General features: G+C 40.9%; 3 protein-coding genes and 1 long non-coding RNA gene across 6 annotated transcripts in view; 3 read left to right on the forward strand and 1 right to left on the reverse strand.

Moving 5' to 3' along the window:
- LOC311032706 overlaps nt 1–11898 on the reverse strand; it is a 41590-nt gene extending 29692 nt beyond the window's left edge. Inside the window, exon 1 of the long non-coding RNA XR_014599204.1 lies at nt 11001–11898. This is a non-coding gene — a long non-coding RNA (uncharacterized lncRNA). The remainder of the gene's footprint in view (nt 1–11000) is intronic.
- Nucleotides 1–18763, forward strand: part of LOC311032694 (uncharacterized protein) — a 177243-nt gene that overhangs the window by 130533 nt on the left and 27947 nt on the right. The window lies entirely within an intron of this gene.
- LOC311032703 (uncharacterized protein) overlaps nt 1–18763 on the forward strand; it is a 72304-nt gene that overhangs the window by 31586 nt on the left and 21955 nt on the right. The gene's annotated exons all lie outside the window — the stretch shown is intronic.
- Nucleotides 1126–18515, forward strand: LOC311032701 (uncharacterized protein). Of its 3 annotated transcripts, XM_084039674.1 has the most exons (4): nt 1126–1248; nt 1548–1621; nt 2708–2949; nt 3696–3767. In XM_084039674.1, exons 1-4 carry the CDS (start codon nt 1141–1143, stop codon nt 3704–3706), a joined length of 435 nt encoding a protein of 144 aa, XP_083895800.1. In that variant the 5' UTR covers nt 1126–1140; the 3' UTR covers nt 3707–3767. The 3 variants fall into 3 exon arrangements, 2 of the variants coding, with proteins under 2 accessions (XP_083895800.1, XP_083895799.1); XM_084039673.1 differs by lacking the exons at nt 2708–2949; nt 3696–3767 and adding an exon at nt 16993–18515; XR_014599201.1 differs by lacking the exons at nt 1126–1248; nt 1548–1621; nt 2708–2949; nt 3696–3767 and adding exons at nt 15484–15547; nt 15850–15923; nt 16993–18515.

Consider the following 18763-nt stretch of genomic DNA (forward strand, 5'->3'; position numbering starts at 1 on the left):
AACAAAATAAAAGATTAGGTAAACCCAAACCGCCATCAGGCTTAGCTCTCTGCAGGCTTGCCTTCTTTATACGTGCAGACTTTTTATTCCATATGAACGAAGAAATGAAGCGATCCAGCTGGGCAAAATAGTATTTGGGGAGAAAAATGGGAATAATTTGAAATAAATAAAGAAACCTGGGCATTACAGTCATCTTCACTGCATTTATCCGTCCTGCCAGTGAGAATGGCAGTTTCGACCATCTATCCAAGTCAGTTTTGGTACGGTCTAAAATGGACCTGTAGTTGTACTTAAAGATAGCTTTAATTTAGCCTGCTATTTCTATTCCCAGATATGTGAATTTAACATTTTCAATTTTGAAAGGGAAATTTTCAACAGATCAAGGTTTCTGCGTGGCAAGAAAGACTTTATCTTTTATGATGGACGTAACGAGGAGAGATTGGACCTCGTCTTCTGTAGCACATTAGTGAGAGAATGGCTGGATGTAATGAAGAGAAAGTATCCTTATCTCAAGGAAACTCAACAGGACAATCTGATCAAGTACGAAGAAGGTACTATATCATTTTATTCTTCTCTGAAAGTTCTGGTGCATGGCAGCGCTCTAAAGGAGAGGTTTAAGGAGGGTTTTGAAGAGATGAAACAAAATGCCCAGATACAGTTCCTGGCAGCAGGACTGGCCCAATTAAAAACGTAACCCAACCAGAGCAAACTGCTGAGGATTAGATGTCAGACGGATACATAACAAAAAACTAAAAATGTTGCATGGTTGTATCTAACCTCAGGTTCATCTTGACATTTCAGAAACCAGTTCATTCATTTGAACCGACCAATAAAATACATTATTGGGAGTTTTGAATTGTTTCAAAATCAGCCTCAAGTCTGAATGTAGAAAAGTGTTTCCAATGTGGTAGTTTGCATTCGTGTGTGCATGCGTTGTTTGTGTGCGTCATTTATGTTATTGAAGCTATTTTAACTAAAACAAGTAAATAAATTATTACAATGTAATATTCCCAGACCAGACATAATAATTACGTCTGGTCCTGGAAGATAAGAGCCTGGAAGACGTTCAGATCAGGGTGTAAAACATTTCACGCCCTTACCAAAACATTTTGATAACACGTTTTGCGTCATCAAAGAGACATGCCAAGTGCCATCCCGTTTGTATTTATACCATTCAGACCCTCACAGCCTCTCACACTCAACCATTACGCAGCAACATCACAGAAGCTGTCCGATTCACCAGATTCGGTAAGAATACATCTATTTGTCCTTCAAATTTTTGTTGACCGAATTGTTATTTCAACATATAGTTATCAAAAACAAATGAATCTTGCATTTAAAAAAAAGACATGAGCAGTCTTGTCAGTGACGTAAAACAGCCAGCGAGCTAAGGATGGAGATGAAAGTAGTCCATGATTGTTGTAGACTTCATCATGTAAACTTTTACAAAGTAGTGTCAAAAAGACCTACTTCAGTAACCATGACCAACCACCAAGCATGCACTGAAAGCCTAAAAAGCCTTGAAGAGTTAAACTTAATGTTTTCAGCTCGTGCCTTCAAGAAGCAGCTGTGGTATCCACCTTCCCACTGAGAAATCACCTCACAGGACGACAAATACAAGGTACAACATCACAGCCGTAGAGGATGGACCTACACAGTCCAGCTGTAGTTAACAGTCTTGTATTTTAGACTATAAGAGACAAGATTTGAAGACCTACATATTGAGACTTTAATTAGAAAAGCTGCAGAACATTTAGCAGTTATTATGAAGTTTAATTGAAACTGGTTCATGATCAGAATAATATCAGGATTTTTACTCTTCGTGTAAACATGAGCACACACACACACACACACACACACACACACACACACACACACACACACACACACACACACACACACGTTTAGTATAAAAAATAAACCGATGAGAAACACTCTTTTTCTTAACATTTTATTGGTTTCCAAAAAAAAGAGAAATTAATAAAAAAAAAAAAAGTAATTTCCTCCATAACAATTTCAAATGTCGAACTGGACGATTAAAACTGAGGAAGATTCAACAAGGGGACGGGCGGTCACAGTGACACCTGGTGCCCTCCCTGCTCCCCTTTCTTGGCCAGCGAAGGAGTCAGGGAGAAGCTGCTTTTAATACAATAGATAAAGCGACAGGAAAGCAGGAAACGATGGGGGGACGAGCAACAATCCTCCCACCAAAAAAAAACAAAAAACTTTAACCTTGGCAACTTCACGACTAACCATTACGTCTGAAGAGTGAGATGACAAACTCAAGATTCATGAAATTATCTTTTATTCACATGAAGTTAAATCTAAATCCCTTTTTAGTTAAAAATGTACATTTAAAGACAGCTCTTAAATGTTATTATCCGTAAGCAGTGTGCCACGTAAAACCGAAATCAGTTGAGCACACACGGTAGCAGTATGAATTATGACACATAACTCCCAACATACACGCCAACACACAAAAGGTAGCCAGTAAGTCTTTCTTTTGCCTCCTTGGTGGTTGGACAAATTTAATTAGCATCCTGCTGACTCAACTTTTAATTGAAGAGAGTTGTCTTTAAATCTAAGTGATCACAATGGAAAACAGGTGTATTGCAGGAAACAAATGTATTGACAAATAAATAAAAGTAATGATGAAAAGATACACTTGTGATGCTAATGAACTTTTGTCTATTCACATTCTTGTCAGGCTGGCAGAGATGGAGGCAAAGCTCCGAGTAAAAATTGATGACCGAATTGAGAAGTTGGTCCTTCCATCAGGAATCCCATCCACTGTGGAGGAGCTCCAAACTATTGTGAAGGAGAAATTTGAAATTCCTTATGAGTTCAGTCTTCAGTATTTGGATTACGAATTTCCGGATTACTTTACTCTTCATCAAAGTGACAAAGTTAAAGACAAAGACACCATAAAGGTTGTTCCACTTATTGAAGGTTTGTACATTTCCGGTGGTCAACAGTCAACTGACTTTGACTCTGCATCTTATGCTGGTTTGATGGTTTTAGCTAGGTTTTGGTCAGATGGTCTTAGCTGGTCAGGCTGGTCTTAGCTAGGTTTTGGTCAGCTGGTCTTAGCTGGCTGGGCTGGTCTTGGTTGGTCAAGCTGGTTTTAGCTGGTCTTGGTTGGTCAAGCTGGTCTTAGCTGGTCTTGGTTGGTCAAGCTGGTCTTAGCTGTTCAGGCTGGTCTTGGCTGGTCAAGCTGGTCTTAGCTGGTCAGGCTGGTATTGGCTGGTCGGGCTGATATTGAGTGGTCACAAAGTAGGTTACTGCAATTCAAATAATAAAAAATAAAATTCAACTGTCACTCATAATGTCACTCATAATAATGAGGAAAATTTGAATTTTGGGTGGACTATCCCTTTAAAGTTAAGAATGTATAAAATACAGTTATAGTAAATAATCAGCAAGATGAGAAAGATTAACTCAAAACAATTTATTAACCAAAACAGAACAATAGAGCTTAACCAACAGAACAATAGAGCTTAACCAACAGAACAATAAATCTTAACCAACAGAAAAATAGAGCTTAACCAAGAAGACAAGGCCTAAATAAAAAAAAAATTAAAAAAAAATAAATAAAAAAATTCATTTCTTTGTTTTTTTGTCCTTCCTGTTGATGTCCATGATTTTTTCTGTTAAATAATGTCCAACTTGTCTCCATCTCTTGTCTCTCTCCGCAGGCTCCAATTGAAATGTATCCAGGCGCCTCCGGAAGCACTCTTGATTAAAAATAAAAGTGTATCAGACCATGACTCGAATTAAATGTTTGCCTTACATTCATTTGAGTTTCAAAACAATGAAAAAGGATTGATAAGAGAAGAGGGATTCATTTATTTCATTTAAGAATTCATATTCAGGTCGGGAAATATTTAGAAAATTGCCTACAGCTTATTAAAGCGATGTTCCAGCGTAAGTGTAAGCCATGGTCAAACACACCGTAACACCGAGTCAGACCCCCCCTCGAGAGATCAATTTACCCGACCGCTAGATTTCCACCAACTTCAGAAAAGACTGCACTATCGCCACACACGGCGCTGTACGGATCCACTGTCCAACCGCAAAACGCCGCTTTTAGCCACAAATAATGCTCAGAACTGCACCAAACTTCATCAATAGTCCATACAGGGTCCCAGCACGTAGTATGAGCAGTCAAACATCTGCTAGCTTTGCCTGTTTTCTTTAGCTGATACAACTCACCTACTTCTCCTCCTGGAGCCGCTTGTTGGTGGGGAAGCCCTGACGAGTCGATCACCGAGTGCGGCGGAGTTAAAGAAAACAGGCAAAGCTAACAGATGTTTGACGGCTCGTACTACGTGCTGGGACCCTGTATGGACTATTGATGAAGTTTGGTGCAGTTCTGAGCATTATTTGTGGCTAAAAGCGGCGTTTTGCGGTTGGACAGTGGATCCGTACAGCGCCGTGTGTGGCGATAGTGCGGTCTTTTCTGAAGTTGGTGGAAATCTAGCGGTCGGGTAAATTGATCTCTCGAGGGGGGGTCTGACTCGGTGTTACGGTGTGTTTGACCATGGCTTACACTTACGCCGGAATATCGCTTCAATGGTCTGACTTAAAATATATGAAAATGTGCTTCACCTTACCTTTTATTATTCCCAACTTTGCGGGTGTCAGTGGGGGCTTGGCCTCGGCAGATTTGGTGGGGCACCCTTTTCCGCTAACACTCCGTCCCTTTAAATTTGTGGTCCCCCAAATTGCCACAGCCAGTTCTTTTACGAATATGGAGTCCTTTGTGGCACAATTTATCCTGCTCCATGTGTCCTCGTTGAGCCAAATGTCAGCACCAATGTTGATCTGGAAACAATAATAATTAGAGATGCATTACTGCTACAGTTGTCATTTTGATCCTTAAAGGTGTACAGAAATGGCCGTTTGTCCCGTTTGTCGCGCCGAGTTGTCACGAGCAGCAAAACGACTTTACCCGAGTAAGGTAAACCGATTTGATTGGTCGTTATTGAGCGGGCAGGATATTCAAAGCTTGGGGCGAGTCCAAGCTCCGTGTGTGTGCGTGTTTAGACGTTTGAATGACGGATGACAGATCCAATATCAGTGGCTTTTGAATCGTGTACAGGCTGACGTATAATCTGTGCGCCTGCATTGTCCAATGCGGAAAAAAAATACAACAAAATACAACACTTTCATCCCGGATTTACTCAAAAATAGAATTTTGCACAAAGTTTGGCCTCCATCGTCTGATAGATGAGTTTTTACACTAATTTTATGACCCAGAGTGGGCTCAAATTCAGTTTTCTTTTCTGTACACTTTTAAGGGCAAATACCAACATTTTGGGAAAGTAGCTTGTTCAAAACCTTTTAATTAGCTAGATAGCTCATTTGAAATTGAACCTGCTTGCTTTCTCCCTTAAAAGTGCCAAATGCAATGATGGTATGTCAGCTTAGTTTAGAAAGGTTTTAGACAAGATCATTTCCCCAAATGTTGGTTTTCTCCTTTAAAGTTGAAATGAAGCACCCAGCCAATTTAACATAAACCATTAAACGGATTTCCACTGTGCTAAAAATCAGGCAAACTAACACATTAAAGCATTTGGGAGAAAGTTAAAAATTGCTTTTTTTTTAGATGGGGTGCAGCCATCTTGTTGTTCGACAGTCAGTGACGTCACGGGGTTGGTTGCCTCCGCTGGCTGACAGCGAAAGACAGTGAAAATGACAGCTGAAGACAGAGACAGTAATACATGACACTGAGGCACTAGAAGAAAAGACACAGAGGAGACCACTACTGTATTGCTCCTTCGTGTGACAACTAGTTTTACAGTGTTAAAAAATAGGGGGAAAAAACACTGCTTTCATTAACTGCCGCTAAAAAGGAGCTGTCAACAAAGACTCCTCTGCAGCTGATCTGGGCTCCAGGGTCTGTGATCATTTCTTAAAGCATGTTTACATCCAGAGGAAAAAGTAGATCATTCACAGGATCAACCGACAACATCTTGCAATTTTATACACTATTAATGTTGATCAGGGTACTATTTTATGTACACCCACAATGATCAGTACATTGTCATTTACCTTCCCATCTCTCTTCTCTAGGCTGGTTGGCTCTGTGTCGGATTGTGACCCACTCTTAGGTGGGAGAGAAGGAGGGCTGACTTGTGGGGAGCCAACTGGCTGGCTGAGAACAGGCTGGGAGCTGACTTGTTGGGGGACTGTCTCAGTGATGGCTGGCTGGCTGAGAACAGACTGGGAGCTGACTTGTTGGGGGACTGTCTCAGCGATGGCTGGCTGGTTGAGAAACTGTGGATCTGACAGAAATAAAAGACACTGTGGTTGTAGCTTTCTCAAATGTATCAACAACGTATTCTTTATACTCTCACAAAACATCAGCAAGCATTTCTCTGACAGGTAACCCTCCTAGGTATCTTGCACAGTAACAATTTGGACGTGATTCATGTACTTTGCTTTTACATCCTGTGAGCGGCCCCCAGTTGATGACTCATTTCTAAAGGTACCAGAGGAGGTGTGTCAGGCAGAAATGCCCGGCCTGTATTTCCAGAATGGTTGTTGTGCAAGAGGCCCATTGCTAATTCAGCATTTTTTTTCAACGACTTACTGTCGGAGAAGGCCCGTCGAAGAACCTCATCAAGGTTTCCCTGTAGTGAAAGGTTTGCTCTTCTGTATACCTCCAGCTCCTTCTCCAGCTCCTGTGTTTTTTGTTCATATTCTGTACACCTAGAGAAGATACAGGAATTAGTAATTACTGCTGGAAATGTAGTTCTGTACACCTTTAAATCAACATCAGGGAGAGAGACAACTGAGCAGAGAGGCGTCCTATATAGGTAATCAACTGAGACAAAGGCCAGGTGCACCCAGTTTAACAATCTACATGTCTCCACCCAAAAGCATCAGGACCAGAAAGGGGAAACACAGAAACACAACCGACCCAGAGAGGATGGAGCCGTCACAGAAAGCTTTAAGTACATATTAAATATTATATATATTTAATATATATTTTATATATATTTTCCTTTTGTTTGACTGCAATTCTGATGTCTCAGAGGAGCCGTCTTGATCCATCATGTCCTTAATCTTTGGGACTCTTATCCTCGTGGTGGGGTCGTTGACACAGTCAAGGACCTCTTCTCTGGTATCTGATGAAAAAGTAAGTTTATGCAAGTGAGAAATCTGTTGATCTTACAAATTAGTTGATTGAGTTTGTCACAAACAAGCGTTGGGTAACGTTAACGGTGCCACCACAAAACTCAAGTGAAGCTCCATGCAGCAAAGTAGGAGGGCTACTAGCCCCGCTAATGGTCCCGAATGCCACCGAGTGCTAGCTCGTCTCTCTCAGGACATTTCAAGTGCGCTGGAGCCGCGGGTCGACGCCCATTATCACCGACAACTGGAGCCCAAGTGGTAACGAGTATGAAGACCGTTGTATAGGCCTAGCTCGATGCTAACTTCGGCTAGCGCTAGCTAGCGCACACAACGGTCCTCCTGCTCGTTTGGCTACTGTTGTCGGTTACAGCCTAACAGCCCACGGTTCCAGAGCTTCACTCGGGACTGTTGCCTTTCCTTTGCAACGAACAAACCCCAGAATCTACATCAATTAACGGCGCTATCTAGTAGCTAACATACTGAGCAAGTACCATTAGCTCAACGTTATATAGCTATGCTAGTAGCTAGGCTAATATTATTACTTTACCTTTTATCAGCAACACCTGGCCGTTGTAGTATTTCTCCTCCCAAAGAATCTGATATAATATGTCAGCGCGGTGTTTTTCAGCAATAAAAGACTTTATGTGACTAACAGGAACTATAGCCTTGAAGCCGTCAGCCGTGTATTTTACATATGCATACATTATTGCCACAGCCTGTTTTGCATGCCGAACCGGAGTGTTTTACCGCCAGAAGATATCTCGCGATTGTACAGCTGAGTCGGCGTGACGACGTTTACGTATACGTGCGTTAGCCACGGCGTGAGTTTTCAGCGGTTCGCACTCGCACTAATTGCACTGATGTGTTACCTGCATGGTTACCGTGAGAAAAACAAGCCAGTTACCTTCTAGAGACGTTGCTCCTCGTCTTTTGGTGCAAGGCGACCCGCTCGGAATGGGGTACAGTTCGCATGCAAGTGTTTTTTGTTGTTGTTGTTGTTGTTTTTTTTACTTTATTAAAGCAGAAGTAAGTGGTCCGGTCGTTTTCGCTAATGCTGCGTTCCAGGCAGGCTTTTGAAATCGTAAATTACAGCTTCAAGTCACAACTTACGACTTTGTAGCATTTCAGGCAACCCACTCGTGTTTTTCCGACCTGTTTTACCGGTGAAAGTCACTATAACGGCCACTCGTAACTTCCGACCGGTGAACTCGTACCAGATCGAACTGGTACCACTTCACGGTCGGAAAAATACGAGTTTCCTTGAACGCACCATAACAGTCCTCGTCCCTACGTCACCACATTCACGGCGTTCCTTGGCTGCACACACAGCCCTGCATGCCGTTACTCATTGGATAAAAACTGTAGGATACGATAAATGTTTTCTCCTCGGCTCAGAGCAGAGCAGAGGGACTGAGAGACCCGTGTTTCAGTCCAAACACTCTATGTAAGTGATTGCTGTCGGAAGATATAACTATTTAAGACTTATATTAACACAAATATATCACTTACTTCTGCTTTAATACAGAAGAAAAGTGTCAAGGTATATACAAAGAAAGAGAGAAAAAAGCATATTAATTAAATGAAATGTAACTTTCTGCAAAATACAGTTTGTTTTAAAAGTGTTTGAAGTCCATTCATGCAAGTGTTTGGGCACGTCGGATCTCAATTGACGACATTGAATGGCCTCCGACTCGGCACTTGTGGGAAAATTAGGGGGTCACAGCCTAACCCACTGATTGTTTAAAAAAATGCTATTAGAAACTTTTATTTTATTTTTGAAAAAGGGGCATTTCACAGTTTGAGACCAGATCCAACCACTGAAACTAGACTTTTCAAAACTGGACTATAAGATTCATTAGGACACAGGCTCTGTTTTTGAAAACATTTAGTCAAATAAAGGCACAGTATTATTATTAGTATTATTAGTTTTTTTTGTTGGTTTTTTTTTGCATGTGGACAACATTACACCAGGTCCAGATTCTCAAATCCTGCCTGGATTAAAGGCTAAACATTCATCAGTCTCTCATTTGTAAACCCTTTATTGTATTTGTGAAAATGCCATAAAGGCACATTTCACCGCTCAGTCAAATGCGCCTATTGCATTTTCACAAATAGTATAGGTTTCACAAATCAGACATGTTTCTCCATTACATGATGTTGTTGGATATACATTTTATACACAAAAGACTGTATGTGGAGTGACCTGATGTTGTGGGAACATAGGAACAACTGAGATGGGTGGAATATGACAATGCCACACAGAAGGTCCTCTTTCCTGTCTTTCTACTGTATGTACACGTGCACACTCATACTCAATTTACTGCTTGAAGCTTTCCCTTATGCTATTAGTGTTATGCCGAATGTTTTTGATTTTGTTAAGAGTTTTTGTATATACTACTGTTTAAAGTAGGCCTTATTAAATGTCATTTTATGTGAGTTATTTGTGCGTGACTGTTTCTGTCCAACCATCACTACAAGTAATAACACTAATAAAGAGAAGTTCAAAAGAGTTAAGGTTCTATAATTCCGCCCAAAGTAAGTAGAAAACACAACTATTGCAGTTTTTTATTTTGTTTGAATTAGTAATTTCAGTTTTGTTTGGTTAGGTATAGATTGTGTTTAGTGTAAGTTGTTTTGTTTGTAAATTAGTTGTCTTTTGTGTTCAGTGTTTGAAGTTACCCCTCTTTTGTTAGTTTGGGCTGACCACCCATATGAGTTCCCCTCTTGTGTTTATTAGGTAGGTCTGTTTAAGTCTGTTCTGTCTTCTGTTAGTCTATTCAGTTGACTTTTTGTGTAGTTCTGTTAATTTGACCTCTTTTATGGGCCCAGTACTTATGTTCATTTGAGTAATTTTGTATACTTTGGGTAAAAAATCCCTTGTCCTCATTGCCAACTGACTATCCAACCAGCTTAGACCATCAACCAGCTAAGACCACCTAAACCATCAACCAGCCTAGTGAACCAGCTAAGACCATCTAAAACCATCAACCAGTCTATTGAACCAGCTAAGACCATCTAAAACCACCAACCACCCTATTCAACCAGCTTAGACCATCAACCAGCTAAGACCACCTAAACCATCCACCAGCCTATTGAACCAGCTAAGACCATCTAAAACCACCAACCACCCTATTCAACCAGCTTAGACCATCAACCAGCTAAGACCACCTAAACCATCCACCAGCCTATTGAACCAGCTAAGACCATCTAAAACCACCAACCACCCTATTCAACCAGCTTAGACCATCAACCAGCTAAGACCACCTAAACCATCCACCAGCCTATTGAACCAGCTAAGACCATCTAAAACCACCAACCACCCTATTCAACCAGCTTAGACCATCAACCAGCTAAGACCACCTAAACCATCAACCAGCCTATTGAACCAGCTAAGACCATCTAAAACCACCAACCAGTCTATTGAACCAGCTAAGACCAGCTAAAACCACCAACCAGCTAAAACCATCAACCATCCTATTTACCAGCTAAGACCATCTGAAACCATCATCCAACCTGTTCAACCAGCTAAGACCATCTAAAACCATCTAGAACTATCAACCAGCTAAAACCACTAAGACCATCTAAAACCATCCAAACCCACCAGCTAAGACCATCTAAAACCATCAACCAGCCTGTTAAACCAGCTAAAACCATCTACCATCCTAAGCTGGTCTCAGCTGGTTTTTTCAGCAGGGATCTGCTGGAACGTCTTCTTCACAGGACACCATTATCGGGCAAAGTACCACAGAACGATGCCAGCCATTGCCAAAGCAGTTCCTCATTCCAAAGTTTGGAGATGAAACTGAGATGCACCTTGAAAGAGCCACTGAAGACTACACGAGGAATGGAACACTTATGACTTCTGACGTGAAGGTCAAGAAAGACATACTTGAGAAGCTGGCTGAAACTATATATAAATATGCAGCCAATCCATCAGCTGCACAGATAGGTTATGTGGTTGAGGCTCTTCTTGGTAAATATCCTTGCCTCAAGCAACTCATCTTATCCTGTGACTGGCAACAAAGCCTAAAGAACAAGATGGCAAATTATCGCAAAAAACTCAGAGGCCCTGAGGACCAGAAGTCTGCAAAGAATGTAAAAAACTAGCTTAAAAAGTGATTTTGTAAGTGTTGTGAAGTCACTGTCACGGTCATCAAGGCTTTGTTAAATTAGTTTCAGTGACAAAAAAATACAACTGGGTTGTAAAATCAATTACATGTTGATGGGCTCCCCCTCCTTCTTATACATTTACTGCAGTTCCTCCTCGTAGTGTTTTCTATATTGCTTTGGTATTGTGTCACAAGGATTAACAATGTAATGATGGATCTTCTGATTGAGTCTCACTCTAGTCCGTCTGCAGGTAATGTAGGAATGAAGAGCGGTCTTGTACTCACTGAGCAGGTGGTAGTTTGAGTCTCTCTCATATTTGAAGGTCAGTCTTCCATAGCTGACGTGGTTGAGATTCTTCAGCCACTCAAAATAAGACACCGTCACACCGCCAGCATTCAGGTACATGTCCTGCAGGACCAAACATCACAAACTCACACATCCGACTGTTTGGTACTCACTACTCTGTTTGGAATTAGTTTTGATTGCATTTCTTTTTTCCATTTGGGAAGAATATTACTGGAATTAACTGTTGATTAAATGCTTTTGGTGAATTATTATTTTGATAAGCTTGAGTTAATGTGTGAAAGCGTGCAAAAGACCACCAAATATAAAAATCTGTTGTTTACACAATAAAGGCTGGATTATTCACATCAACTCTTGCTTTTTGTTTATTATATTTATATTTAAATACAGTACATTGTGATGTTTTTGCTGAAACATTAAATAGGTATAACTATGTGATAATCACAATGAAAAGTTAAACTGCTCCATCAGGACTGGATGGCTGTGTTTCTATCAGAATGGATTAACCTGTTGGAAAACGAAACTGTGAAGTATGTGATACTGTGTTATGCCAACTTCAAACCAGTGAGACAAGTTTGGACAAAAAAGAAAAAGAAAAGCGAAATTAAAAATGGGTTTGTGAAAATGTTGCATGGTTGCATCTAACCTCGGGTTCATCTTGACATTTCAGAAACCAGTTCATTCATTTGAACCGACCAGACGGAAACAATAAAATACATTATTGGGAGTTTTGAATTGTTTCAAAATCAGTCTCTAGTCTGAATGTAGAAAAGTGTTTCCAACGTGGTAGTTTGCATTCGTGTGTGCATGCGTCGTTTGTGCTTACAGGAATAACCATGACGTTGTTCTCTAGGAAGATCTTGTCAGCGTCTGGAGTGGTGGGACCATTGGCACATTCAGCAATGATCTGAAAGGAGGCAAAACACACACAAAATAAACACACATGTCACATGACCACAAATGAATACTTAAAGCACAGCACCTCAGGAAAATCAAAGTGAGTGTTAACCTTGGCCTTGATCTTGGGGGCGTTGACACGCGTGAGCTGCTTTTCTCCGGCCGCAGGGATCAAGATGTGGCAGTCGGCCTCCAAAATGTTGCCTTCGTAGGGTTTGGCTCCTGGGAAGCCCACAATGGCATCTTGGGTTATGTTTAGGTGTCATTTTGGTATGAATTTTGTAAGTAAATAAGCTCCAGTAAAAGCGGCTCACACTCAACCATTTAGTGACTTCAGTTTGTTGAAGGCTGGAGGACGGACAGTGGGATTGGGCCATAGTGTTGTATGTCAGGGCTGTCAAGATAGCATTTCAACCTGTTGACACGCTCACACACCACCGAGTATTTCAGGGAAATTACCAGGAGAGCACCACCTATTCTTTTAACTGTGACAGCGTCATGCTTTGAATGATGAGGTGGATGAGCTTGTTTTATTTGTTTGTGGAAGACGTTCAGATCAGGGTGTAAAACATTTCACGCCCTTACCAAAACATTTTGATAACATGCCAAGTGCCATCCCATTTGTTTGATTTCACACCCTCACACTCAACCATTACACAGCAACATCACGACACACACACACACACACACACACACACACACACACACTAACACACACACACACACACACACACACACACACACACACACACACACACAGTATAAAAAATAAACTGATGAGAAACACTTTTTCTTAACATTTTATTGGTTTCCAAAAAAAAAAGAGAAATGAATAAAAAAAAAAAAAGTAATTTCCTCCATACGGGCGGTCACAGTGACACCTGGCGCCCTCCCTGCTCCCCTTTCTTGGCCAGCGAAGGAGTCGGGGAGAAGCTGCTTTTAATACAATAGATAAAGCGACAGGAAAGCAGGAAAAGATGGGGAGACGAGCAACAATCCTCCCACCAAAAAAAAAAAACCTTTAACCTTGGCAACTTCACGACTAACCATTACGTCTGAAGAGTGAGATGACAAACTCAAGATTCGTGAAATTATCTTTTATTCACATGAAGTTAAATCTAAATCCCTTTTTAGTTGAAGTCAAATTGTAGTGGCCGTCTCCATTCTAGAGCGGACCTCTTTGAAATAAGGCATCTGTAGTGCTGCCAACTGAAACAACCAGGAGGGTCTTACGTGTATTTAGCCATAAAAAAAGGAAAGTGCGCTCTGAACAAGGCTGCCATCAGCATCGTCATGAACGTTAATACGAGGGCAGCGGTAGACAGGATGTTACTCTCTCTGCTTTTTCTCAATACAACCTCTGTCAAAGACGAGAACAGGGCCATATTCAAACAGATGTGGTTACAGTATAATGGCAGCAGGTGGATCACAGGATAAATACCAGGCTAGTGTGTGTGTGTGTGTGTGTGTGTGTGTGTGTGTGTGTGTGTGTGTGTGTGTGTGTGTGTGTGTGTGTGTGTGTGTGTGTGTGTGGGGTAATAGCCAAAGAGCAGCGGTAACAGTGATATGTTCTGAAGGCTGAGGGGGGGAAGAGGCAGCAGAGGGTGATCACTAGCAGGAGGGTGGGTGAAAGTAAGGGACGCATGCGTCCTGATTGGCCGTTTATGTGAAGGTAAGCCCCGCCTCATTGTAGACTTTGAAGACCTTCTCGATGGCGTTGACGTAGGCGGCCGTCCGAAGGTCCAGACCCAGGTTGTACTTGCTTGCCGTGCGCATGATTTGCTAGAAAGGCAGAAGAGAGCGTGTTATATAATGCTGGTTAAAGAAAAGGATAGAGCTGCACAAGGGCCATCAACAACCGACAACCATCTTTCATGGTTCTTTCCAGATCTACAATTATTAACAAAGTACATTCATTTTAAAATTTGAATTTAAAAATCACCTTTTTGTCAATAATTCCTAATGAATCAGTTCACATGATCGGGATACAAAAGTGGCAGAAAATTGATCCATTAAAACAATGAAATGATAAAGAAATTGAAACCTTAACTAATGTCTTCTTGCTACCATGACGACCTTAAATCTTTACAAAAGGCTTGGAGGTCTTGAAATCACTCAAGGGCTGAATGTTTTGTCACAGATTGACTCCGTATCGTTAATGGTCGATAGAAATCTTGGTGGTTTACAGTGAGAGATAACAGAAAAAGTCAGAACCACTGCAATGAGCGTACGTTTTAAAATTCCTGGACGTCTTTCATCTGGAGACTGCTCACTGAATCAGGTTGGACGGCGTCCTGTTATGCATGGTCACTTACCCGGGCAGATCTCTCCATGGTGTAGGCCAACCCAGAGTGAACAATATCCTTCTCAGAGGCACCCTACAAAGGAGGATTAATGTTTATCTCAGTTAATCTGAAGAAAGGACATTTTAAAAACAGTGTGCGTGCAAAGAGGGTGTGGGCAGGAGTGACCGATTCAATCTGATACCAATCGAGAGTGACAGCCTGTCGATCAAAAGGATTAAAAGGCTTGTTATTCTTTTGATTTGAGAATATTTGGGACAACGCCTACTTTCGTGTGACAAACAGTAGGAATGTGTGTGTGTGTGTGTGTGTGTGTGTGTGTGTGTGTGTGTGTGTGTGTGTGCACTGGCCATATATGAGGTGTGGACAATGACATGGTGTGTTGTGATTCCATGTTACATTCTTTATGAATATGGGTTTCTACCATTCAACCGTTTATATTGCAAAGTATGTTTCTGTATGGTGTTTCAAATTCCTGCTCCATGTGCCCCCTTTTAATTTTGAGCACCTGCCCCTCCAACGGTCTCTGCACAGCCCTGCTTTTAACTGTGACAGCGTCTTGCTTTGAGTGACGAGGTGGATGAGCTTGTTTTATTTGTTTGTGGAAGACGTTCAGATCAGGGTGTAAAACATTTCACGCCCTTACCAAAACATTTTGATAACACGTTTTGCGTCATCAAAGTGACATGCCAAGTGCCATCCCGTTTGTATTTATACCATTCAGACCCTCATAGCCTCTCACACTCAACCATTAAGCAGCAACATCACGGAAGCTCTCCGATTCACCAGATTCGGTAAGAATACATCTATTTGTCCTTCAAATTTTTGTTGACCGAATTGTTATTTCAACATATATTTATCAAAAACAAATGAATCTTGCATTAAAAAAAAAAAGACATGAGCAGTCTTGTCAGTGACGTAAAACAGCCAGCGAGCTAAGGATTGAAGATGAAAGTAGTCCATGATTGTTGTAGACTTCATCATGTAAACTTTTACAAAGTAGTGTCAAAAAGACCTACTTCAGTAACCATGACCAACCACCAAGCATGCACTGAAAGCCTAAAAAGCCTTGAAGAGTTAAACTTAATGTTTTCAGCTCGTGCCTTCAAGAAGCAGCTGTGGTATCCACCTTCCCACTGAGAAATCACCTCACAGGACGACAAATACAAGGTACAACATCACAGTCGTAGAGGATGGACCTACACAGTCCAGCTGTAGTTAACAGTCTCCTATTTTAGACTCTAAGAGACAAGATTTGAAGACCTAAATATTGAGACTTTAATTGGAAAAGCTGCAGAACATTTAGCAGTTATTATGAAGTTTAATTGAAACTGGTTCATGATCAGAATAATATCAGGATTTTTACTCTTCGTGTAAACATGAGCACACACACACACACACACACACACACACACACACACACACACACGTTTAGTATAAAAAATAAACCGATGAGAAACACTCTTTTTCTTAACATTTTATTGGTTTCCAAAAAAAAGAGAAATGAATAAAAAAAAATTAAAGTAATTTCCTCCATAACAATTTCAAATGTCAAAGAACTGGACGATTAAAACCGAGGAAGATTCAACAAGGGGACGGGCGGTCACAGTGACACCTGTCGCCCTCCCTGCTCCCCTTTCTTGGCCAGCGAAGGAGTCGGGGAGAAGCTGCTGTTAATACAATAGATAAAGCGACAGGAAAGCAGGAAAAGATGGGGGGACGAGCAACAATCCTCCCACCAAAAAAAAAAAAAAACCTTTAACCTTGGCAACTTCACGACTTCACGACGACGTCTGAAGAGTGAGATGACAAACTCAAGATTCATGAAATTATCTTTTATTCACATGAAGTTAAATCTAAATCCCTTTTTAGTTAAAAATGTACATTTAAAGACAGCTCTTAAATGTTATTATCCGTAAGCAGTGTGCCACGTAAAACCGAAATCAGTTGAGCACACACGGTAGCAGTATGAATTATGACACATAACTCCCAACATACACGCCAACACACAAAAGGTAGCCAGTAAGACTTTCTTTTGCCTCCTTGGTGGTTGGACAAATTTAATTAGCATCCTGCTGACTCAACTTTTAATTGAAGAGAGTTGTCTTTAAATCTAAGTGATCACAATGGAAAACAGGTGTATTGCAGGAAACAAATGTATTGACAAATAAATAAAAGTAATGATGAAAAGATACACTTGTGATGCTAATGAACTTTTGTCTATTCACATTCTTGTCAGGCTGACAGAGATGGAGGCACAGCTCCGAGTAAAAATTGATGACCAAATTGAGAAGTTGGTCCTTCCATCAGGAATCCCACCCACTGTGGAGGAGCTCCAAACTATTGTGAAGGAGAACTTTGAAATTCCTTATGAGTTCAGTCTTCAGTATTTTGATTCCCAATTTCAGGATTACTTTACTCTTCATCAAAGTGACCAAGTTAAAGACAAAGACACCATAAAGGTTGTTCACGCTGCCCCGAATGTTTCAAACTTGCTTTCACAAGTTGAACGTTTGGACATTTCCGATGGTCAACAGTCAACTGACGTTGACTCTGACTCTTATGCAGAGTCAACGTCAGTTGACTCTGCATCTCGTGCAGAGTCATCTGCATCTTGTGCAGAGTCATCTGCTGGAACGTCGTCTTCACAGGACACCATTATCGGGCAAAGTACCACAGAACAACGCCAGCCATGGCCAAAGCCGTTCCCCATTCCAAAGTTTGGAGATGAAACTGAGAAATACCTTAAAAGAGCCACTGAAGACTACAAGAGGAATGGAACACCTATGACTTATGACTTGGAGGTCAAGACAGACATACTTAAGAAGCTGGCTGAAGCTATAGATAAATATGCAGCCTATCCATCACCTGCACAGATAGGTGATGTGGTTAAGGCACTTCTTGGTAAATATCCTTGCCTCAAGCAAACCAGCGTCTCCTATGACTGGAAACAAGGCCTAAAGAACAAGATCAAAAAACTCAGAGGCCCTGAGGACCAGAAGTCTGCAAAGAATGTAAAAAAGCCTTGAAAGGGAGAGGTAAACTTCCTCCCCCCTTACCCGGCAGGAGAGGATGAACAAAGTCAAGAACAAGAGAGGATTCAAAAGTGAACAGGCTAAATGAGCAACTAGCTAAAAAAAAGTGATTTTGTAAGTGATGTGAAGTCACTGTCACGGTCATCAAGGCTTTGTTAAATGAGTGTCAGTGACAAAAAAAATTGTCACTGACACCCCCCCCCCTTCCTATACATTTATTGTAGTTCCTCCTCTTGGTGTTTTCTATATTGCTTTGGTATTGTGTCACAAGGATTAACAATGTAATAATGGATCTTCTGATTGAGTCTCACTCTAGTCCGTCTGCAGGTAATGTAGGAATGAAGAGCGGTCTTGTACTCACTGAGCAGGTGGTAGTTTGAGTCTCTCTCATATTTGAAGGTCAGTCTTCCATAGCTGACGTGGTTGAGATTCTTCAGCCACTCAAAATAAGACACCGTCACACCGCCAGCATTCAGGTACATGTCCTGCAGGACCAAACATCACAAACTCACACATCCGACTGTTTGGTACTCACTCCTCTGTTTGGAATTAGTTTTGATTGCATTTTTTTTTTCATTTGGGAAAATTATTACTGGAATTAACTGTTTGATTAAATGCTTTTGGTGAATTATTATTTTGATAAGCTTGAGTTAATGTGTGAAAGCGTGCAAAAGACCACCAAATATAAAAATCTGTTGTTTACACAATAAAGGCTGGATTATTCACATAAACTCTTGCTTTTTGTTTATTATTTGGGTTTTATATTTAAATACAGTACATTGTGATGTTTTTGCTGAAATAGGTATAACTATGTGATAATCACAATGAAAAGTTAAACTGCTCCATCAGGACTGGATGACTGTGTTTTTATCAGAATGGATTAACCTGTTGGAAAACGAAACTGTGAAGTATGTGATACTGTGTTATGCCAACTTCAAACCAGTGAGACAAGTTCGGACAATAAAGAAAAAGAAA

Source organism: Eutrigla gurnardus (genome assembly GCF_963514095.1).
Source record: "Eutrigla gurnardus genome assembly, chromosome: 22".
NCBI lineage: Eukaryota > Metazoa > Chordata > Actinopteri > Perciformes > Triglidae > Eutrigla > Eutrigla gurnardus.